General features: G+C 41.8%; 1 protein-coding gene across 1 annotated transcript in view; it reads left to right on the forward strand.

The window, feature by feature from the left end:
* Positions 1-19,279, forward strand: part of LOC124774925 (inhibitor of Bruton tyrosine kinase) — a 134,065-nt gene that overhangs the window by 42,942 nt on the left and 71,844 nt on the right. Inside the window, exons 4-6 of the mRNA XM_047249606.1 lie at positions 1,650-1,862; positions 8,951-9,199; positions 16,307-16,437. Coding sequence (XP_047105562.1) covers positions 1,650-1,862; positions 8,951-9,199; positions 16,307-16,437 — 593 coding nt within the window. The remainder of the gene's footprint in view (positions 1-1,649; positions 1,863-8,950; positions 9,200-16,306; positions 16,438-19,279) is intronic.

Below are 19,279 nucleotides of genomic sequence, written 5' to 3' on the forward strand. Positions count from 1 at the left end.
TTAAATGAAATGTACATTGGTGGCAGTAGAACCATTCTGTAGATTTGGGTATCGATTCTCTAAATTGTCTCAATAGCATTTTGTGAAAAAAATGCTGTCTTCCTTCCAGGGATTCCCATTTCAGTGCCCAGATCATCTTCATAATACAGCCTGCCTGTGAATTGCTTTGATGTCTTCCTTAAATCTGACTTGGTGCAGATCCCAAACACTCAAGCAGTACTCAAGAATAGGTCGTGTTAGCATGCTATATGTTCTCCTTTTAAAGATGAAGCATGGCTTCCCAAAATTCTCCCAATAAACTGAAGTAGACTATTTGCCTTCCCTACCACAATCCTCACATCGCTTTGCAATGTTAATATGTGGATATCTAATTGGTGTGACTGTCTCAGGCAGCACACTACATATGCTGTATTTGAACATTATGGATTTGTTTTCTCCTCCTCAGCTGCATTACTTACATTTTTCTACATCTGGAGCTAGCTGCCATCCATCAAACAAACTAGAAATTCTGTCTAAGTCATCTTTTATCACCTTCCCATTCTCCTCAGCAAACAACTGCAGCTTGCTGCCCACCCTGTCCACCAGATCATTTATGTATATAAAAAATAATAAGTCCTATAACATTTCCCTGGGGTACCCCTGATGATACTCTTGTCTCTGATGAACACTCACCATTGAGGACTGTGCAGATTGTCTTGCTATATGCTCTGCACTACTTTTGCAGGAAATTTGTAAGGATCTAGGCTCCAAAAGCCCAGGTCTTCTTAGATCAGATGGAGAAAATTATGGGTCTTCATTTTATAGTGGTGACACATTAAATCTTCTTAAATACCTTGACTCCATATTTTTTGCGCACTGTAACTGTGCTCTAGCTTGTGGCTTCTCTTTTTTGGTCAGTTCCTTACTTTTCCAGACCATGTCTTCCCAAACTTCTACTTTATATGTGATAACGTTTTATCTCGACTGGACAGGACGGAGGGCACTGTGAATGAGCATCTTAAATGTATGCTTTCACAAGTATGGATACACAGCAACAAAAGTGATTGAAAAGTTTTCCTACATTAGTTTCTTTTGTGAGTCTTGTGGTGTTCAAAGCTGACTGGTAGTAGGTGACACATAATGCAATGGTGACACATAATGAGTTTGTAGCTATTCCACTTTACCTGCATTGGTGGTCTTGTTAGCTGGCGTCTCTTGGTTGAGAGAGAGAGAGAGAGAGAGAGAGAGAGAGAGAGAGAGAGAGAGAGAGAGATATTAAGCATTGAGGCAAAACAGGCATTCGAAATTATGAGTGTCGAAACTTTTAATGTCAGGTATTATCTAAGTTAATTAGTTTCAGGTAGTTTAAAGTATGTTCTCAGAAAGAGAGAAGTGTCTACTTTTGTCTATTAACAGTGCAAGTTTCTCAAATACTAACCATATTCAGAATTTCAACTAGCCATAAGTTTAGATAACTAAGCTTTCTATCTTTGAGTAGAAAGTAATTCTGGCTTAGGGATAGGTTTCATTCATGCCATATGTATTATTTTTAGTTAATGTAAATGTTTGCTGATATTTTGTATTTTTAATGTGTCCTGAGTCCTTTTTTGTGCTAGAAATGACACACAGACGCAATAAAATATTACAACATTTAATTTTTTTAAATGCAGGTAGCCATGCATAAATATCATTCTGTATTCCTGAGTCATGATGGAAGCGTGTACTCATGTGGGCATGGACAAGGGGGACGACTGGGCCAAGGGACAGAGCAAGCTTCCCTCTCACCAAAACCATTGAAGTTTCCCGAGTCAAAAGACAAAGAGATGTGTACTCAGGTGGCTATAGGACGAGACCATACAGTCCTGCTCATGGAAAATGGATCGGTTTGTTTTCGCCACTTGTTATCTTTGTATTTGATTGTTAGCAACGTATTTTGTATACATGTTAAATTATACATTAAGAAGAGAAGTAATTTCTGATGACTAGTTTTAATGAGAAAATAATAGGTTGTGAATGAAGGCTTTCTTGGTGAATTCCTCTGACGAGTTCTTCTTGGTATATCAGCCAAATAAACTAGTTAATCTGTAGTGATGTTTTGGTAAGTTTTACATGTCATCACCACCAGAAGAAGGCGAGTAAAAAACATGTTGAAATGTCTCTACACATTGGCCAGTTTACTCAGTTCATATTCTAAAAATAATTCATCAGTGCTTTGGAAGTGTTGCAGATCAACAGTGCTGGCCAAAGTGTTGATCACATACTCAGAACTAGTGCTTATTGCACATGGTAATTGATTGAGAAAGGTATTGTGAAAAGGATATAGTATGAAAGGTATCTCTGTATGATTACTCAGGATAATGAGAGATAACGCAGAAGGTCAAGACTGAAGTTGATCTTAAAAAGCAATGGCTGAGTTTTATGAAGTAAAGTTACAGAGATTAGTTAAAATTGGTAGGAGGAGAGGAAGTAATTGGAGAATTGAGTGTGACAAAACTGGATGTACGTACCACTAGGCATAAAAAAGAAACCTGGGGTAAGGAAAGAGTGAAAAAACAGGTATGCAAAGTGGTAATTTACTAATGAATGAAAGGGGGGGTGGTGGTGGTGGTGGTGGTGGTGGTGGTGGTGGTGGTGGTGGTGGTGGTGGAGGAAGGGGGGGGGGGGTGTAGGCTGAAGAAAATAGTTAGATCGACAAAGAAGTGAAAATGTGGGATAAGTTTAAACGTTGTGATGAGGGAATAGTAACCAACACCGCACGTTGGTCTATCGATTATTCGTATGACTTTGAAACGTGTCCCTGTCGGTTTGTGAACATTGTTGAACACATTCTGAATTGATTTCTGAATGAATCATAAGTTGATTTGTGAATGCGTGCATAGTGTATGTGATGTCTCTGTCAGTGGAATCCTCGTCGCATCTAGAAATAAACTTTCCTGCAGACAAAGGGGGCTATACGAGCTGAGCAGAGTATAGCCGAACGAAAGAAAGCCAACCACTGTCTGACTATGTGGTTGATAGGGTTTGCGAATGATGAGCGTTGCTACGATTACCAGCGAAATCCATAGATTCAGACTACCAGAGTGCGAATAAACGACTAACAGAAATAACAGGTAAGAAAGATTACATATTATCTTCTCAATGTATCCAAGAAAATGAAATTTTGACAGAAAATTTTTGGCCAGATCGCAATACTAGTAAGGGCCAGTTCTACAGTGTCTGGTTAGCAGCTGCTTTAAGGTCTATTCTGGAAGTAGTGCGGAAAACGCGTTGTACGAACACGTAACAATGCCTAACTGGAGAATAATCGCAGGCTAACTATACTGGCGATTCTGGCAGAGTTAGTGAAGTTAACCGGCGAATAAGATTTGACATTGGCAGGAATAGATACGGAATTAGTGATGACAACATTGTTTGTTAGAACGAGGAAGGAGAAGAAACGGGGACATCACACAAATTATGGAAGAATAAGACGATTTCAAATTTCTATAAAAATTTCGCACTACTAATTATCGATCTCGAGCTTGAGGAACTGAGCGTATGAATGAAGTGTAAAACTATTTCCTAACGTAAAGATTTTTACTTGTAGTAGGCCTAATAGGCATTTGATATTGGTACTTTGTGAATTATCATCTGCCGTGTTATAAAAACGACCATTTCTGCCAAAACGGTCTTGTTTATTTGGCTGCAGTATTATAAAGCCCTATTTTGTTTTATCTCGCAGACAGTGACAAAATATAAGTAATCAGGTCGAGAAACCACACCAATCTTGGGCCTATTTGTAATTACAGCTTTTTCAGTATTAGACAACGACATTTTGATTTTTCATGTAGCAAAACGTTTGACAAACTTTGATGAGGTAACAGATCCTTTCGCAGAAAGGAAAGCATGCCATGTAAAGCTGTAACAAGATTAGGCAGAAAAAAAATCTAAGAGCTAAGGATTGAAGAAATGTGTACTGTCTTGCTTGTCTCTTCTCTTTACTGGCTTTATGTATCCTATACTTAATTTTATGTTAGCTAATAGGGAATAAAGAGTGCAAATTTTCTGAAGAGTTTTTATTCTCAAAAAAAAAAAGAAAAGAAAGAAGGGCAGGATGTCAAACCGGCAGACAGGAAGCAGGAGAGGCACCATAGGACATTTTAATGTCCACTGTCCTGAATATAGTTTGATGGAATCCAGTACAAAATATACACGTTTCAATTCCACAGATCGAAATACAGTGACATGCGATAGAAGAATGCTGTGTGAAGAGGTGTGGCGCTGCACTTTGGCACACTTAAGGTCAGATAACATGTCTTACAATTCCTCGGACACGTATGTTTTATGTATCAGAGTCTTCAGAAAGATGTGCGCTACAAAATGAACGTATTTTTCAAAATTCTATTTTTTTTTTTTTAATTTTCAACGTCCTATCTCAAACGCTCGAGGGACGCCACTATCTTCTATTGCCCCGGTTCGGAAATATCGTAGATACTGGTCTGATGCGCAGAGTAGTCAGAGTTATAATAGGGAAGCGGGTAGTCTCCATGTGACCAGTGTTTACATTTAGTGATTTTGCTGTTTCCTCTTCGTCTACTGCACTCACGTCAAATGAAAACAAAATTGATTTCTTTGGCTGGGAGCTGTCATGTGAATTAAAATACATTCACATAATTACAGATGGCTAAAATACGTTATTAGTTTCAGATTTTATTTTATTTCCACCTTTCTGACAGTCAAGCATTAATTGCCATGCAGAACAATGAAGTTATTTTTATCGGTTTGCTGAAGAAATTTTCTTTCATTAATCTTTTCCGGACTGGCAATGGCAAGGAAAGCGTTTCTGAAGAAGAGAAATTTGTTAACATCGAGTATAGATTTAAGTGTCAGGAAGTCGTTTCTGAAAGTATTTGTATGGAGTGTAGCCATGTATGGAAGTGAAACATGGACGGTAAATAGTTTGGACAAGAAGAGAATAGAAGCTTTTGAAATGTGGTGCTACAGAAGAATGCTGAAGATTAGATGGGTAGATCACATAACTAATGAGGAAGTATTGAATAGGATTGGGGAGAAGAGAAGTTTGTGGCACAACTTGACCAGAAGAAGGGATCGGTTGGTAGGACATGTTCTGAGGCATCAAGGGATCACCAATTTAGTATTGGAGGGCAGCGTGGAGGGTAAAAATCATAGGGGGAGACCAAGAGATGAATACACTAAGCAGATTCAGAAGGATGTAGGTTGCAGTAGGTACTGGGAGATGAAGAAGCTTGCACAGGATAGAGTAGCATGGAGAGCTGCATCAAACCAGTCTCAGGACTGAAGACCACAACAACAACAACAACAACAACAACAACAACAACAATCTTTTCCGCTGAGGCAGTCAATATATTTGAAACAAAGGGTTTAATTTCAAACTATTGGCTAGTTTCAACTGTTCAGAACATTTCAAGTGTACGTTTTCATCTCCTAGAACGTATGGCATTATGCCATGACAAAGAACCAGACATGAGATAACAAAGTACCGGTACCCAAGGAGATTTACATCCTGAAACAACATTGAAAAGCTTAATATAAGGTCGATGCCTACTTCACTGGGAATCTGGGACTCATTTAAAAATCAGCTCTTTGATGATGAGCTACTTAGAAGAATTTATAGCCCAGAAGATCACACTTTTATGTCGTTATTAAAAAATTTACGGGTACATTTGTGTGATATATCTTAAAATGTAATACGTGCATAAAAGCCCAATATTATATGTGAAAGCTTAGCTTCTCTTGCAGCGTATGGGCCTTAGAGATCAATATTATATGTGAAAGCTTTGTTTTTCTTGTAGCAACATTATATATATTAATTTAAACCATTAACTTTTCCTGTTCGTGTGTTCGTGCTACTTAAGTGATGTTGCTATGGGTTGACTACACCACGTGTCCGAAGCTCTGATATACGCTGTCATCGGCTGGCAAGATCATGTGACATGAACTATGACTGGCTTACAAATTCGCATCGCAATTTCGATTTCAATGCTTCGGAAAGTAACATGCGGTGCTTGGTGGAATTCGAATTTATACTTTTGTAATACGAAAATATGCAGCGTACATGTTACTGCACATCAAACATCTTTCCAAAAGGTGTTTTGTTTTCTAAAGGGCCGGGAAATTCTATGGGCATGTATAAACCCATAACCATTCAAAGGATTGATAAGTTATACAGTTCAGAGAGAAAATATACTGTCAATTTACAGGGAAAAACTATGTTTCCACCCGGGAGAAAGTGTATTTTTAACCGGGAAATCTGGGATAAATCCGGGAATTTTTTTTCCTTGTCCACATATACACCCTGTGAAATGACTGTGATGCAATCTTGAGTTAGATGGATGCCCAGTTTATTTAATGCTGCCCATAAGTAATTGTGAAACAAATTTATTAGAAGCTCAAAATGGTAGACAGCAGCATTCAGTCGTCATTTCTGTTCTAGCTTAAAGCAGATCCAGATTTTGGCTAGTAACTAGCCATTATCAGTGCAGTATTTCAGAGTTGTTACTCATGCCCTAGTACATCTACGCCAGTTGTTCGGGCTCCTGTCACTGTTCATTAAAGAGTCTTTTTGAACTGTGACAAGAGTTCCCTGCTCTCTTTATCATTATGAAAATCCTGTCAGAGTCATTGAGTGCATTTCACTTTCCTAATTGAAGGTAATTTTTGAAATTTATTGGTTTTTTGGAGGATTTTATAAAGAATTCAATTGAATTGTTTGAAATATGATAGCTGTAAAATCCATAGGTGCATGCTGTTGGCATTGTATAAAGAAAATGTTAAATATATTCATTTGTTGGAATGATTAAGGCCACTGTTTCTCTGAATGCAAGAGAGATTCTCGTTATTGAGTTAGTGTGAAAAGTTGCAAATATTACACAAGTATTCTGAACCAACTGGAGGGATAAAGAGGTGAAAAAACCTGAAATGCAAAAGAAGAAAAAATCAACTTTAATTAAAACCTGAACTTGCATACAAAGGTGCTGTGACAGTGGGAGGGCAGAGATCTGAAGTACAGACTGCTGAAACATCCTTGCTTTTTATCACATTGACGTGCTCAAAGTTGCACACATTCTTATAATTACAGAAATTCAAAATGTTTTGACTCAAAATATGTTATGGCAGTCATAGATGGTTATTTTGCAGTCCTAGAATCATATGTCAGGGATGCAATCTACTCACTGGAAAAACATTGGAAAATAATATTGTCTGGGAAAGCAAGTGCAATCTGTTATTTTCCAGCAGAGCACTTGCCATCATTATTCCCTAAATAATTTTACTGTATTTAATAATGCTACTGCAGCTGTATTTTACTTGTGTTGGTATCCTTTGGAAGAGGAAGAATTCTGTTTCAGCCGATAAAAAAACCCTGCACTTTTGGATGTTGCAGGTTTGCTCCTGTTTTCAAACTGTGACTAACCATACCAACACAATTATGAAAACTGCATCCTTGCATTTGACTTCTTTGCAGTTTACTCTGCCAATTGTAATTTGATGACTTTAGTAGGTTTTTTGGTCAAAGGAAGTGGACTTCTCTTAAGTTAGCATATTCGTTGTCGTGCCTTTTCCTCTCATTTGCAGAATGATTACAAAACAAGAAGGGGTTGTGTTCTTTCCCTCAGCCATCTCCTAAAATTTTCCATGTGTGTTTCTTCATCATTGATTTTCATGTACATTTATTTGTTATGCATTATCCACTGATCAGCTAAAACATTATGACCACCTACGTAATAGCTGGTATGTCCACCTTTGGCACGGATGACAGCGGTGATGGGTCATGGCATGGAAGCGGTGGGGCCTTGGAAGGTTGCTGAGGTAGATAGCACCACTTGCACACAAGTCACCTTATTCCCGTAAATTCCTGGAAGTGAGCCGATGAGCTCTGACACCACATTCGATCACATCCCGATGTGTTTGATCGGTTTCAGATCTGCTATGTTCCTCAATTCACTTCATCGTACTCCTGGCCTTGTGACATGATGCATTATCTTGCTGAAAAATCACTGCTGTTGGGAAACGTGATCGTCACAAAAGGGTGCATGTGGTGTGCAACTTGTGATTGATATCATGTGGCTGCCATGGTGCCATGCACGAGCTCCACTGGACCAGTGAATGCCCAAGTAAATGTGCCCCAGAGCACAGTGGAGCTATCACCAGCTTGTCTCTGTCCCACGGCAGAGGTGTTGAGGAGCTGTTACGCTGGAAGACGGGCTCATGCCCTGCCATTGGCATGATGAAGCAGGTATTGGGATTCAGCAGTCCATGCAACACTGCCACTGCACCAATGTTCAGTGCCAATGGTCACATGCCCTTTTCAGTTGTAGTTGCTGATTTTGTGGTGTCAACATTGGAATATGCATGGGTTGTTGGATGCAGAGGCCCATTCGGTGCACTGTGATCAGACACACTTGTACTCTGCCCAGCATTAAACCGTGATGTTAATTCTGCCACAGTTCGCCACCTGTCCTATTTTATCAGTATGCCCAGCCTATGATGTTCGACATACGTAGTGAGAGGTGGCCCCCCAACCCCATGATGTCTGGATGTGGTTTCACCTTGGTTTCGCCATGTGTTGAAGACACTAACCACTGCACTCGTTGGACATCCAGCAAGTCGAGCAGTTTCTGGAATGCTCATGCCGAGCCTCTGGGCCATCACAATCTGCTCTTGGTCAGACCCAGATAGATCGCATACCTTCCGCATTCTACACATACGCAGCACGCTGACTGATACTATTTGCACTGTGGGTGTGTCTGACTAACAATCACTCCTCACCAGGTGATGCTGCTATCGCATGGGCAAGTTTGTGTGATAGTAGGTCCGTGGTCATAACGTTCTGCCTGATCAGTGTACATTGTTACCATGAGATGTACAATTAAAGTTGTTTATTAGGCAGTACTCCTACAAGTTTGTTTACAAATATTTGCCATAAATAGGATATTTAATTTTTACTTTGTAGGTTTGGACATGTGGCTTGAATGCCTATCATCAGCTGGGACACATGCCACCACCTCCTCATTTACTATCTCCCAGGGAAGTGCCACAACGATACTGTCGCTTGCCAGGATCTGCACCACTCCGTGGTGTGTGTGCGGGACGTTTCCATACTGTGATGTGGGGAGAGAAAGGACTCCTCACTTGTGGTCTCCATGCGGGTCAGCTGGGCCATGTTAAAAGTCCAGAACACACTGTGTTGCAGCCCAGATTGGTACTTACTTGTATTAATGTAATATGTGATACACTGCCTTAAGTGAAAATTGCAACACCTGGAAGTAGTGTGCTTTTAGATAGTGAAATGTTCGTGGTAGGTAAAATACTACTATACTTCTATTGATTGTTGAAGTAGGACTAGTTTGTTTTCCTTATGACTGATTTTTGTGTGTGCTAGGCAGGTTGCAGGTAGATTCATGCAGACAGGAAGTAAATTGGCAGGTGAAAGTTGTGAACAGAGTGGCACAAGGTACAGCAGCTGTACAACTGAAAATCAGCCAAAGTAGTTCTGTCACAATAGATTGCCCAGTAAATAATGTGCGAGTTATTGGAGCAATTAATACTGTATGTGCATTTGTAGTAAACTGGTGATTTAATTTTTATCTTATCTCTTTAAATACTCATATTCACCTTTGTCTTTTCAAATGTAGTGTGGGCAACTTGTACATGTGTGTACAGATTGATGTTATTTGGGCAGTATGTGCATATTTCTGAGTTTTATGTATGTGTAGTAAGTATAATCATATAGCTGTTCAGATTTTAGTCTGTAACGTGGTAACAAAACCAGTTACCATTGTTTTTTGTGTATATGTAGGATGACTTGAAAATGATCATTGTTGCTGAATATAGACTTTTATTTGATAATTCCAGTCAAATAAAGGAGAAAAAATTATTTGACTTAGTGACACCAGATATAACGGGGGATCTCATTTCATATCATGTAAACATCCTGAACAGACACTGTGACCCAATGGTTCAAGTGACCTTTTCCATGCTTTGAACATACAGCAACTGTGTTTCTGTGAGGAAATGATACATGTGTGTTGCAGCAGCTTCTTTACCTCATAATGAGAATTAGTTCTGTGATAACAGCTACTCATTAGTGGTTGTCATTGTTAACCTCTACAGACTGCTCGGGCTCCCCCAGGGGGTCCACAACTCTTTCGTGGATACGTGCATGGTGAGCACGGAACCCCGAGCTAGTGAGGCTCTCTTTCCTTACCAGGGTGCATACCTTCCTTTTCCACATCCTTCCCTGTCCCCCTCCCCCAGCCTCTTCCTTTCCCCTTCTCCCTCTTTGGGAGTATGTTTTGTGCCTATGTCTGGAGACGGACACTTGTAACTGTATGATATAGTTTCTCTTCTTTGCTCTCTATGCTGGAAAGTCCCTGTCCTCCCTTTGTCCTTCTCTTGTCCTTGCCTCTTCTCTTTACCCTCTTCTCCGCTGTGGCGTTAGAGACCTCTCTTCTTTCCTTTTCTTTGTTCCTCCCTTTCTCTTTCTTTCCTCCCTGTGCGTGTGTGAAGGCCAACCCATGCATTCCCATGCATAGCTGGTGATGGGGTGACGCGTAATTCCCTGCCACGGCTAGAGAGGTAGGACATGTACATAACCCTGGTAAAGGCCAGGGCTAGGGAGGGGTGATTACCCGAGCAGGTACCTTTCGAATGTGACGATTGATCCATCTGTCTGTTTCTCGGGAGGTGTGACCTGAGGTGTGAACAATCATCTAAGGTGGGAGTGCCCTCAGAGAGGGGTCCCCCCTTGAGGAAGGAGCGCGCCATCGGAGACGCCGGTAATCATGGGGGATACTTTCGCAATGGTTTCCTCTACGTCTACAACTTCTGCTCACAAGCGAAAGTTAGATGAGTCCCAGCCACAGACAATTCTTCCATCAGTGCTACAGTTCCTAGTTGTTTCTCGGTCTGATGAAGGTCAAAACTTCTCCACAGTCAACCCTTTCATTATTCAGAAAGGCGTCGACCCAAGTGTTTCTCCCGATTACAAAATGGCACTTTGTTGTTAGTCAGTGCCCTCCAGGCACAAAAATTGCTGTGAACTCCACTGCTACACACCTTCCCTGTCCGGGTGGACATGCACTGCACTTTAAATTCATCACATGGGGTGGTTTATACACGCTCATTCGACGGATTGTCCAACAAAGAAATTCAAAACTACCTGTCTGACCAGTGCGTAACGGCTGATGAAAAGGATTGGCAAGGACTTGGTACCAACCCATACTCTCTTCTTGACATTTGACAGAGTTCAACTTCCATCAAACATTAAACTGAGGTATGAGATAATTTCAGTTTGCCCTTACATCCCCCACCCTTCACGTTGCTATAGGTGTCAGCAGCTTAATCATACCGGCCAGTCGTGTTCTAATGTGGCCAAATGCTTACATGTGGCAGCGATGCCCATTAGGGTGATTGTCCATCTCCATCCTCTCGTTGCATCAACTGTATAGGCGACCATGCTGCTTCCTCTAGAGATTACACCATTTTTAAATCAGAGTGAAGGAAAAGGTGTCTACATTTGCTGCTCATAAGTTATTTGCGAGTTGAAAGCCCATTGTGCCCCCAGCAGGTAAATATAGCACTGTCCTTGCATCTCCTCGGCCTACTAAGGAGGCAGCCACATAGACTTGCAATCTCACCTTTAGTGCCACAGTCAGATCGGCCAGCGCAAAGATCGCCTGTTCAACATTCCAACTATCACCTGCTCACTCTACGGCTCACCCTTTGTCAGCTCCTGCTAAATCATGAGCCCCAAAATCGGATGCCTGGACTTCCAAAAAAGGGCCTACTCATGAAGATTTTTTACTAATTCCGACTTCACATTCATCGATTCCTCCCTTCTCGGCATCCTGTTTCCAAGAAGGCTCATATGAAACAAAGTTCCTCTTCTTCTCCACCATGGCATGTCTCATGTACAGCACCACCCGGTGGTAACCACCCTCGTCCACCTTCCGTGTCATCAAGGCACACCGCTGGCGGCCTATCAACCAGCCAATAGTTGGTGGCAGGAGCTGCCCCCGAACAGCCTATGGATCAGGATCTTCTGCCTGTGGCTGAATGCTGTTCCACACTGTTGGCCACCAGCTCTCAGCAGTCGTTAAGTTGTCGGCACTTTTCTGTCCACCCAATGTTAATTAATCATTGGAATATCTGAGGCATTCAAGCCAACCATGATGATTGTCCATCCTCTTATGATCCTACTCCTCGGTTGTCTTCGGTCTTCAGAAAACAAAGCTGCGTCTCCACGATCACTTTGTTTTCCCTCATTTCCAGTCAGTCCAGGTTGATCTCCCTTCTGTTGATGGCACTCCGGCACACGGGGGACTTAAGATTCTTCTCCATGATACTATCCATTATCACCCAATCCCCTTAAACAGTTCCTTCCAAGCTGTTGCTGACCGTCTTTCCCTTTCTGGATACACCTTCTCTCTTTATACCGTATATATTCCATTGTCCACATCGATGGCAAGAGCTAGCTCCTTCCTCTCCTTGGTCAGCTCCTCCCCCCCCCCCCCTCCCTCCTCCTCTCCTATTTGCTTGTCCGCCAGGCTCTCTGTTGATTAACCTCTTCCAACAAGCATATCTTGTTTGCTTCCATACTGGAGAACCTATATTTTTGTCTGCCTCCATGACAAATTTCTCTCATCTTTCGTTCAGCTAGCTCGGCACTTTGAATGGTTCGCTCTTGCTGATACACACTTGAGTGACCATTTTCCATGTGTCCTTCGATTACAGCCACAACTGCCATCTATGTGTCCAAAACGCTGGAAGTTTTCCCAAGCCAATTGGACATTTTTCTCCTCTCTAGCGACATTCAATGACAGTCACTTTCCTAGCATCGATGATCAGGTCACTCATGTTACAGAAGTTATTCTTACAGCCGCGGAACATTCCATACCTCACACATCCGATTTGCCCAGGCAGAACAAGGCGTGGCATGATGAAATACGCGAACGGAGACATGCTCTTCACGTTTTCCGCCACCATCCTACTTTGGCCAACTGTATCCGCCATAAGCAGTTGCGTGCGCGATTCTGTGGCATCATCCACGATAGCAAGAAGGAAAGCTGGGACTTCTTTACCAGCTCCTTTAACACCTTCACTCCATCCTCAATAGTTAGGAGTCAGATTTGACGATTATCTGGCACGTCTAGTTTTCCCCCGATCTCTGGGCTCACTGTTGCACATGATACCTTTGCGGACTCTCTCGCAATTTCTAACTCATTGGGTCAACACTTTGCTGAGATTTTGAGCTCTTCAGATTACCTACCAGCCTTTCTCCCAAAGAAACGTGCAGCGGAAGTGCGACCTCTTGCTTTCTCCTCTCAAAACAGCAAAATCTATAATACTGTTTTCTCTATGCAAGAACTCCAACACGCACTCTCTTCTTCTCGCTCTTCCACCCCAGGACTGGATGGCATCCACATCCAAATGTTGCTGCATTTATCATACCATAGTCTGCGTTAACTCCTTCACCTTCGAATTTGGACCGATAGTACCTTTCCCAGAAGATGGTGGGAAGCTATCGTCGTTCCTGTTCCGAAACCTGGAAAGGACAAACATCTCCTCTCTAGCTGTCGCCCCATATCTCTCACAAGTAGTGTATGTAAGGTTTTGGAGCATATGGTGAACTGCCGTTTAGCCTGGTGGCTGGAGTCCAGAAACCTTTTAACACCTGCCCAATGCGGTTTCCGAAAGCATTGTTCTGCAGTTGACCATCTCGTTGCTGTCTCTGCTTATATCATGAACAATTTTCTCAGGAAACGTCAAATGGTAGCAATATTTTTTGATCTGGAGAGAACATACGATACCTGTTGGAGGACAGGCATCCTCCGCACACTGTTTGCTTGGGGCTTTTGGCGTCGGGTATCCCTTAATATTTGTAGATTTATGACAGAGAGCACATTTAAAGTACAGGTGAACACTACTCTCGCCCATACTTTCTCCCAAGAAAACGGGGTGCCCCAGGGCTCTGTGCAAAGTGTTGTACTGTTTGCCATCACCATAAATCCAATCATGGATTGTCACCTTACTGATGTCTCGGGCTCCCTCTTTGTCGACAATTATGTGATCTTCTACAGCTCTCAACGGACCAGCCTTCTTGAACGACGTCTTCAAGGATGTCTCGATTGTCTCCACTCTTGGAGCATTGAAACTGGCTTCCACTTTTATCCCAGTAAGACCGTCTGTGTAAATTTTTGGCATGGTATGGAGTTTCCTCCACCTTCTCTACAACTAGCCTCTGTCGACCTTCCATTTACAGACGTCGCTAAATTCTTGGGACTTATGTTTGACAGAAAACTGTGCTGGTCCTTTCATGTTTTCGGTTCACTGTCTGCGATCCATCAACACCCTCCATGTTCTGAATGGTACCTCCTGGGGAGTGGACCGAGTGGTCCTTCTCTGCCTATATCGCACCTTAGTGCACTCAAAATTGGACTATGGAAGCATAGTTTACTCCTCTGCTTGGCCATCTATTCTTCGGTGTCTCGGCTCTGTCCACCACTGTGGAATTCGTTTAGCGTCTGGAGCTTTTTACACCAGTCCTGTGGAAAGCCTTTATGCTGAGACTGCTGAACCTTCGCTATCCAATCGGCGAGCTGTCCTTCTGAGTCGTTACGCTAGTCATCTGTCTTCCATGCCTGATCATCCGCCCCATGCCCTTTTTTTCGACACCAGCCTAGATTTAGGGTATGTAGGCTGCCCTTCCTCTCTACCACCACCGGGAGTCCACTTCTGTCATCTGCTACATTCTCTTTCCTTCCACTTTCCTAAAACATTCAAGGATAGTAACCCCCCCCATTGTTTATTGTCAGGCATTTGCTGCTCTATACGCTCTATACGCACAAATGGAGGATGCCACATTTATTTACACTTACAGCTCAAAAACATTATTTGGTGTTGGGAGCGCCTATATTGTTGGTGACACACCTTATAGATTTCGACTTTCCGACCAGTGTTCAGTTTTTACTGCGGAGCTTTATGCTGTTCTCCAGGCTGTCCAATACATCCGTCACCATAAGTGGATACAGTATATTATATCCTCGGATTTGCTCAGTTCTCTTCTTGGCCTCCAAGCTCTTTGTCCTGTCCACCCTCTGGCCCACCGGATTCAGGACTGCCTCCACTTGCTGCACTTGGGGAGGTGTCACTGTGGCATTCCTCTGGATCCCAGGGCACATTGGTATCTGTGGAAACGAGGTAGCTGATACAGCGGCGAAGGCTGCAGTCTCTCTTCCTTGGCCCACTGTTTGCATGGTTCCCTTTTATGTCGTCGTGTTGCTCTTTTATGACACACACATTGGTCTACATTTCCCGATAATAAATTGCGGGACATGAAACCTCTTCCCTGTACTTCCTGACCTCGTCGTCGGGAGGAGGTAATTTTAATTAGACTCCAGATAGGGCACTGTCTTTTTAGTCACTGACATCTTTTAAGTGGCGATCCTCCCCTGCTTTGTCCCCACTGCTCTGAGCCGTGGACGGTGAGACACCTTTTACTTCAGGGCCCCTACTTTACTCCACTACTCATCCGTTTACAGCTGTTGCCTGATATATCTTCCATTTTAGCAGATGACACGCACTCAGCCGATCGCGTCCTCGAGTTTATCAGTGTCAGTGAGATTACATCGGGCATTTGAAGCACTTTTTTGGGAAAAACAATCCCTGCTCCCCCCCCCCCCCCCCCCCCCCCCCCCCATTTCTATAGTGGTTTTCTAAGCTTTCCTTCTGTTTTTAGTTTCCCCCTTTTTGAGTTTCGTTCCCATTGCTGCTGATTTCCCATTCGTTACCCTTCCCTAAGCCACAGAACGGGTGCTTATGACCGTAGCAGTTTTGCGTCCTATAACCGTAAAAAGAAAAAAAAAAGACTGCTCGTGTACACTCACACCCTTAAGATGGGGGGACCATGCAACTAACAGCGCCTGCTACACAACTTTGGAGATGTTGTCAAAGTGTCACCCACTCATGAGCTGACAGTGAGAAAATGCACTGATGTCATATGCCTTCTCCATTATGCAGTCAGCTGTTATTCTAGAGGCCAGTACAATGTCTGAGAATTGCCTAGTAACTTGATAACACAAAACTTTTTTGTTTCACATGGCTGTTTCATCAACAGTTATCTCTTCCTAGTTAAATTGCCCATAAGTATTATTTGTTTTAAGAGTAACTTGCATAATTAAATTTATTATCAATTCATTATTTCTGGGCTTTGTAAGGTTTCATAATTGGCAGTGTATCTTCTGTTGTCCTCCACATCAGAATTAAATGTGCTAAGAAACTTTATATGTTTTCATCTTTATTTGTTCAGGTGTCTGCAATGAATCACAAAGAATGTGAAATAATCCTGGTGGCAGCAAGTGATGGTGCTACAGTTGTGGCTACAAAGAAAGGAGATGTTTATGTTCTCCACGAGTACCAGTGCCGTAAAATTGCCTCTAGGTATTTATTTCTAATACAGTTTTAATTTAGCAACTGAAATTTCAGTAACTAATTACGGTCCTATTAAGACGTGTTACATATAGTAGAATGATTATTTTCTTCTGAAACAGCTGCCTCTGTCTTGTTAAAAACTATACAAAATTTTCCTTCTTATTAAATCCATACATCACTCGCCACTCTCTTGTGCACCAAAACTTGTCATTTGTAATTTGTTTCTTTATTGCTTTTATAGCTTCTGAAGCCTGTTGACTCCTACCTTTGAGTCCTTCAGCTTCATCCTAATGAATTATGAAAAGTGTGCCATCTACCTTGATGTCTTATTCTTTCTTCCATTTTTCAGAGCAACCTGTTCCATATAAGGATGAAAGTTGTCGGACTATTACAGCGCTTCACAAAAAATTACTTTTGCTGTGTTGTGTGCTGCATATACTGGTTTATAAAACGAAACTTTAGTCCCTCCCCATGCCAAGCTCACCACTACTTACAGGCAGAACACTATTGAATATTTGATAGTATATGATATTACTTCTTCTGATAAGTGTGGTTTACTTTCTTAATGACTTTATCACTTTACAAAAGCCATTGAAAGTTAGTATTTACAAGCTTTATCATTACGAGTATATTTTGTATTTTGTGACTTGCACTTCTAAGACAACAGCTATTTATTACGCCACAACGTGAAACAAAAGTCCATATGTTCACACTAAAAGAATTTGCACAAATAATTTACTGTGCAAACAGATTAACACTCGACATACCAGAAAAACTGTATAGCATTGCCCACCAGTTGGGCTTCTCTGCCATGTTGTTTAAATTGACTTAAACTGATGCTTTTTTGACTGCTTATGATGTGAATGACTTTTGAGGTATAAATACTTTTAAAACTATTTTATTTGTGTTTAAATTTTAAAAACACAGTTTTTATACTTTTGCTGGTGGCCTTCAATCTTTTGTGCAAATTTGCTCAGGGTCTACAGACAATAGCAGGATGTTCCAAGCATACAAGTTTGGTGGACATGTAACATGTAATTCGACTTTTTCTATCATTCTTCTCTACACTACATGCACATCTTCTCCTTTTCTTAATTGGCGGTTTCGCTACCCCCAGTGAATCTGGTCCTTGTAATCAGTTCATTGACTTCTTTGCCCCTACTTGTTGCTTCTCAAATTGACACTGAAAGGCTGCATTTTTTTTTTTAAAAAAAGCCAGCATCATCCAAGTTACGTATCCATTCAGTACACTTATGTCGATCATGTTGAAGAAAACCACCAATGGCCAGTGCCTTGTTTTGCTTTTCAGTCTGTAGGATTGCGTCTTCTGTTCCACGGTGTCAACACTGCCCTTTGTGGCATTGTATGCTATTGTAACTTTGGGCTTGTTTACATGTGATGGTTTGTCATGAAGAGAGCTAAGGATGGTAACAACTGTGTTTTTCTTAGGAATGTAAGAGGCTATCATCAGATTGTAAGATTTTTTGACAGCTAATAATGAGCTAAATCAGGAGATGTAAGAAAATTATCAGAGGCGATATTGTGTAGGCTTTTCAACTTCAGTCACCAGGTAATTCACAACATTCTCTCCAAGTCGCACTGCTTTGGTTTCTTCCTCCTTCCCCAAATACTCTTTCATCTTCCAGCAGTAGCTTGTTGTACTGTCACAAATTGCCCAGAACTTTATTCCATATACCAAGTTTTGATGGGATGTATTTTTGAAATGGACAGCAACCTCGAAATGTGAAAAACTGTTCATCTACGGTCATGCACCATCCTGGAATTTAGGCATCCATAAGGGTAATTCCCACATCTCAGAAACGTCTCTGATTGGTTTGTCACTTGGCCTATTACAAAGCAGCAGCCCGTCATGAACAAAGTGCAACACACTCAGATAAGCATGGAAGTGGTTGCGAGACATAATTTTATTGGACAGTGGTCAGTCATTCTCAACATTCCTAAGCTGATTGATATCTTTGTTTCTTGACGTGTCTCAGAACGCCAAGAAAATGTATATATAGACAGACAAACGCATGTACGCACAAGTCAGCCTTACTTCTTGGTCTAGATATACACTATGTCAGTGAGGGGTTCCTGAAGAGGGGCAGCAGCCTTTTCAGTAGCTGCAAGGGCAACAGTCTGGATGATTGACTGATCTGGCCTTGTAACAATAACCAAAACGGCCTCGCTGTGCTGGTACTGCGAACGGCTGAAAGCAAGGTGAAACTACGGCCGTAATTTTTCCCGAGGGCATGCAGCTTTACTGTATGATTAAATGATGATGGCGACCTCTTGGGTAAAATATTCCGGAGGTAAAATAGTCCCCCATTCGGATCTCCGGGCAGGGACTACTCAAGAGGATGTCGTTATCAGGAGAAAGAAAACTGGTGTTCTACGGATCGGAGCATGGAATGTCAGGTCCCTTAATCGGGCAGGTAGGTTAGAAAATTTGAAAAGGGAAATGGATAGGCTAAAGTTAGATATAGTGGGAATTAGTGAAGTTCGGTGGCAGGAGGAATAAGACTTCTGGTCAGGTGACTACAGGGTTGTAAAAGTCAAATAGGGGTAATGCAGGAGTAGGTTTAATAGTGAATAGGAAAATAGGAACGTGGGTAAGCTACTACAAACAGCTTAGTGAACGCATTATTGTGGCAAAGATAGATACGAAGCCCACACCTACTACAGTAGTACAAGTTTATATGCCAACTAGCTCTGCAGATGATGAAGAAATTGAAGAAATGTATGATGAAATAGAAGAAATTATTCAGATAGTGAAGGGAGACGAAAATTTAATAGTCATGGGTGACTGGAATTCGAGTGTAGGAAAAGGGAGAGAAGGAAACGTAGTACA

This window comes from Schistocerca piceifrons, chromosome 2 (genome assembly GCF_021461385.2).
Source record: "Schistocerca piceifrons isolate TAMUIC-IGC-003096 chromosome 2, iqSchPice1.1, whole genome shotgun sequence".
Lineage (NCBI taxonomy): Eukaryota > Metazoa > Arthropoda > Insecta > Orthoptera > Acrididae > Schistocerca > Schistocerca piceifrons.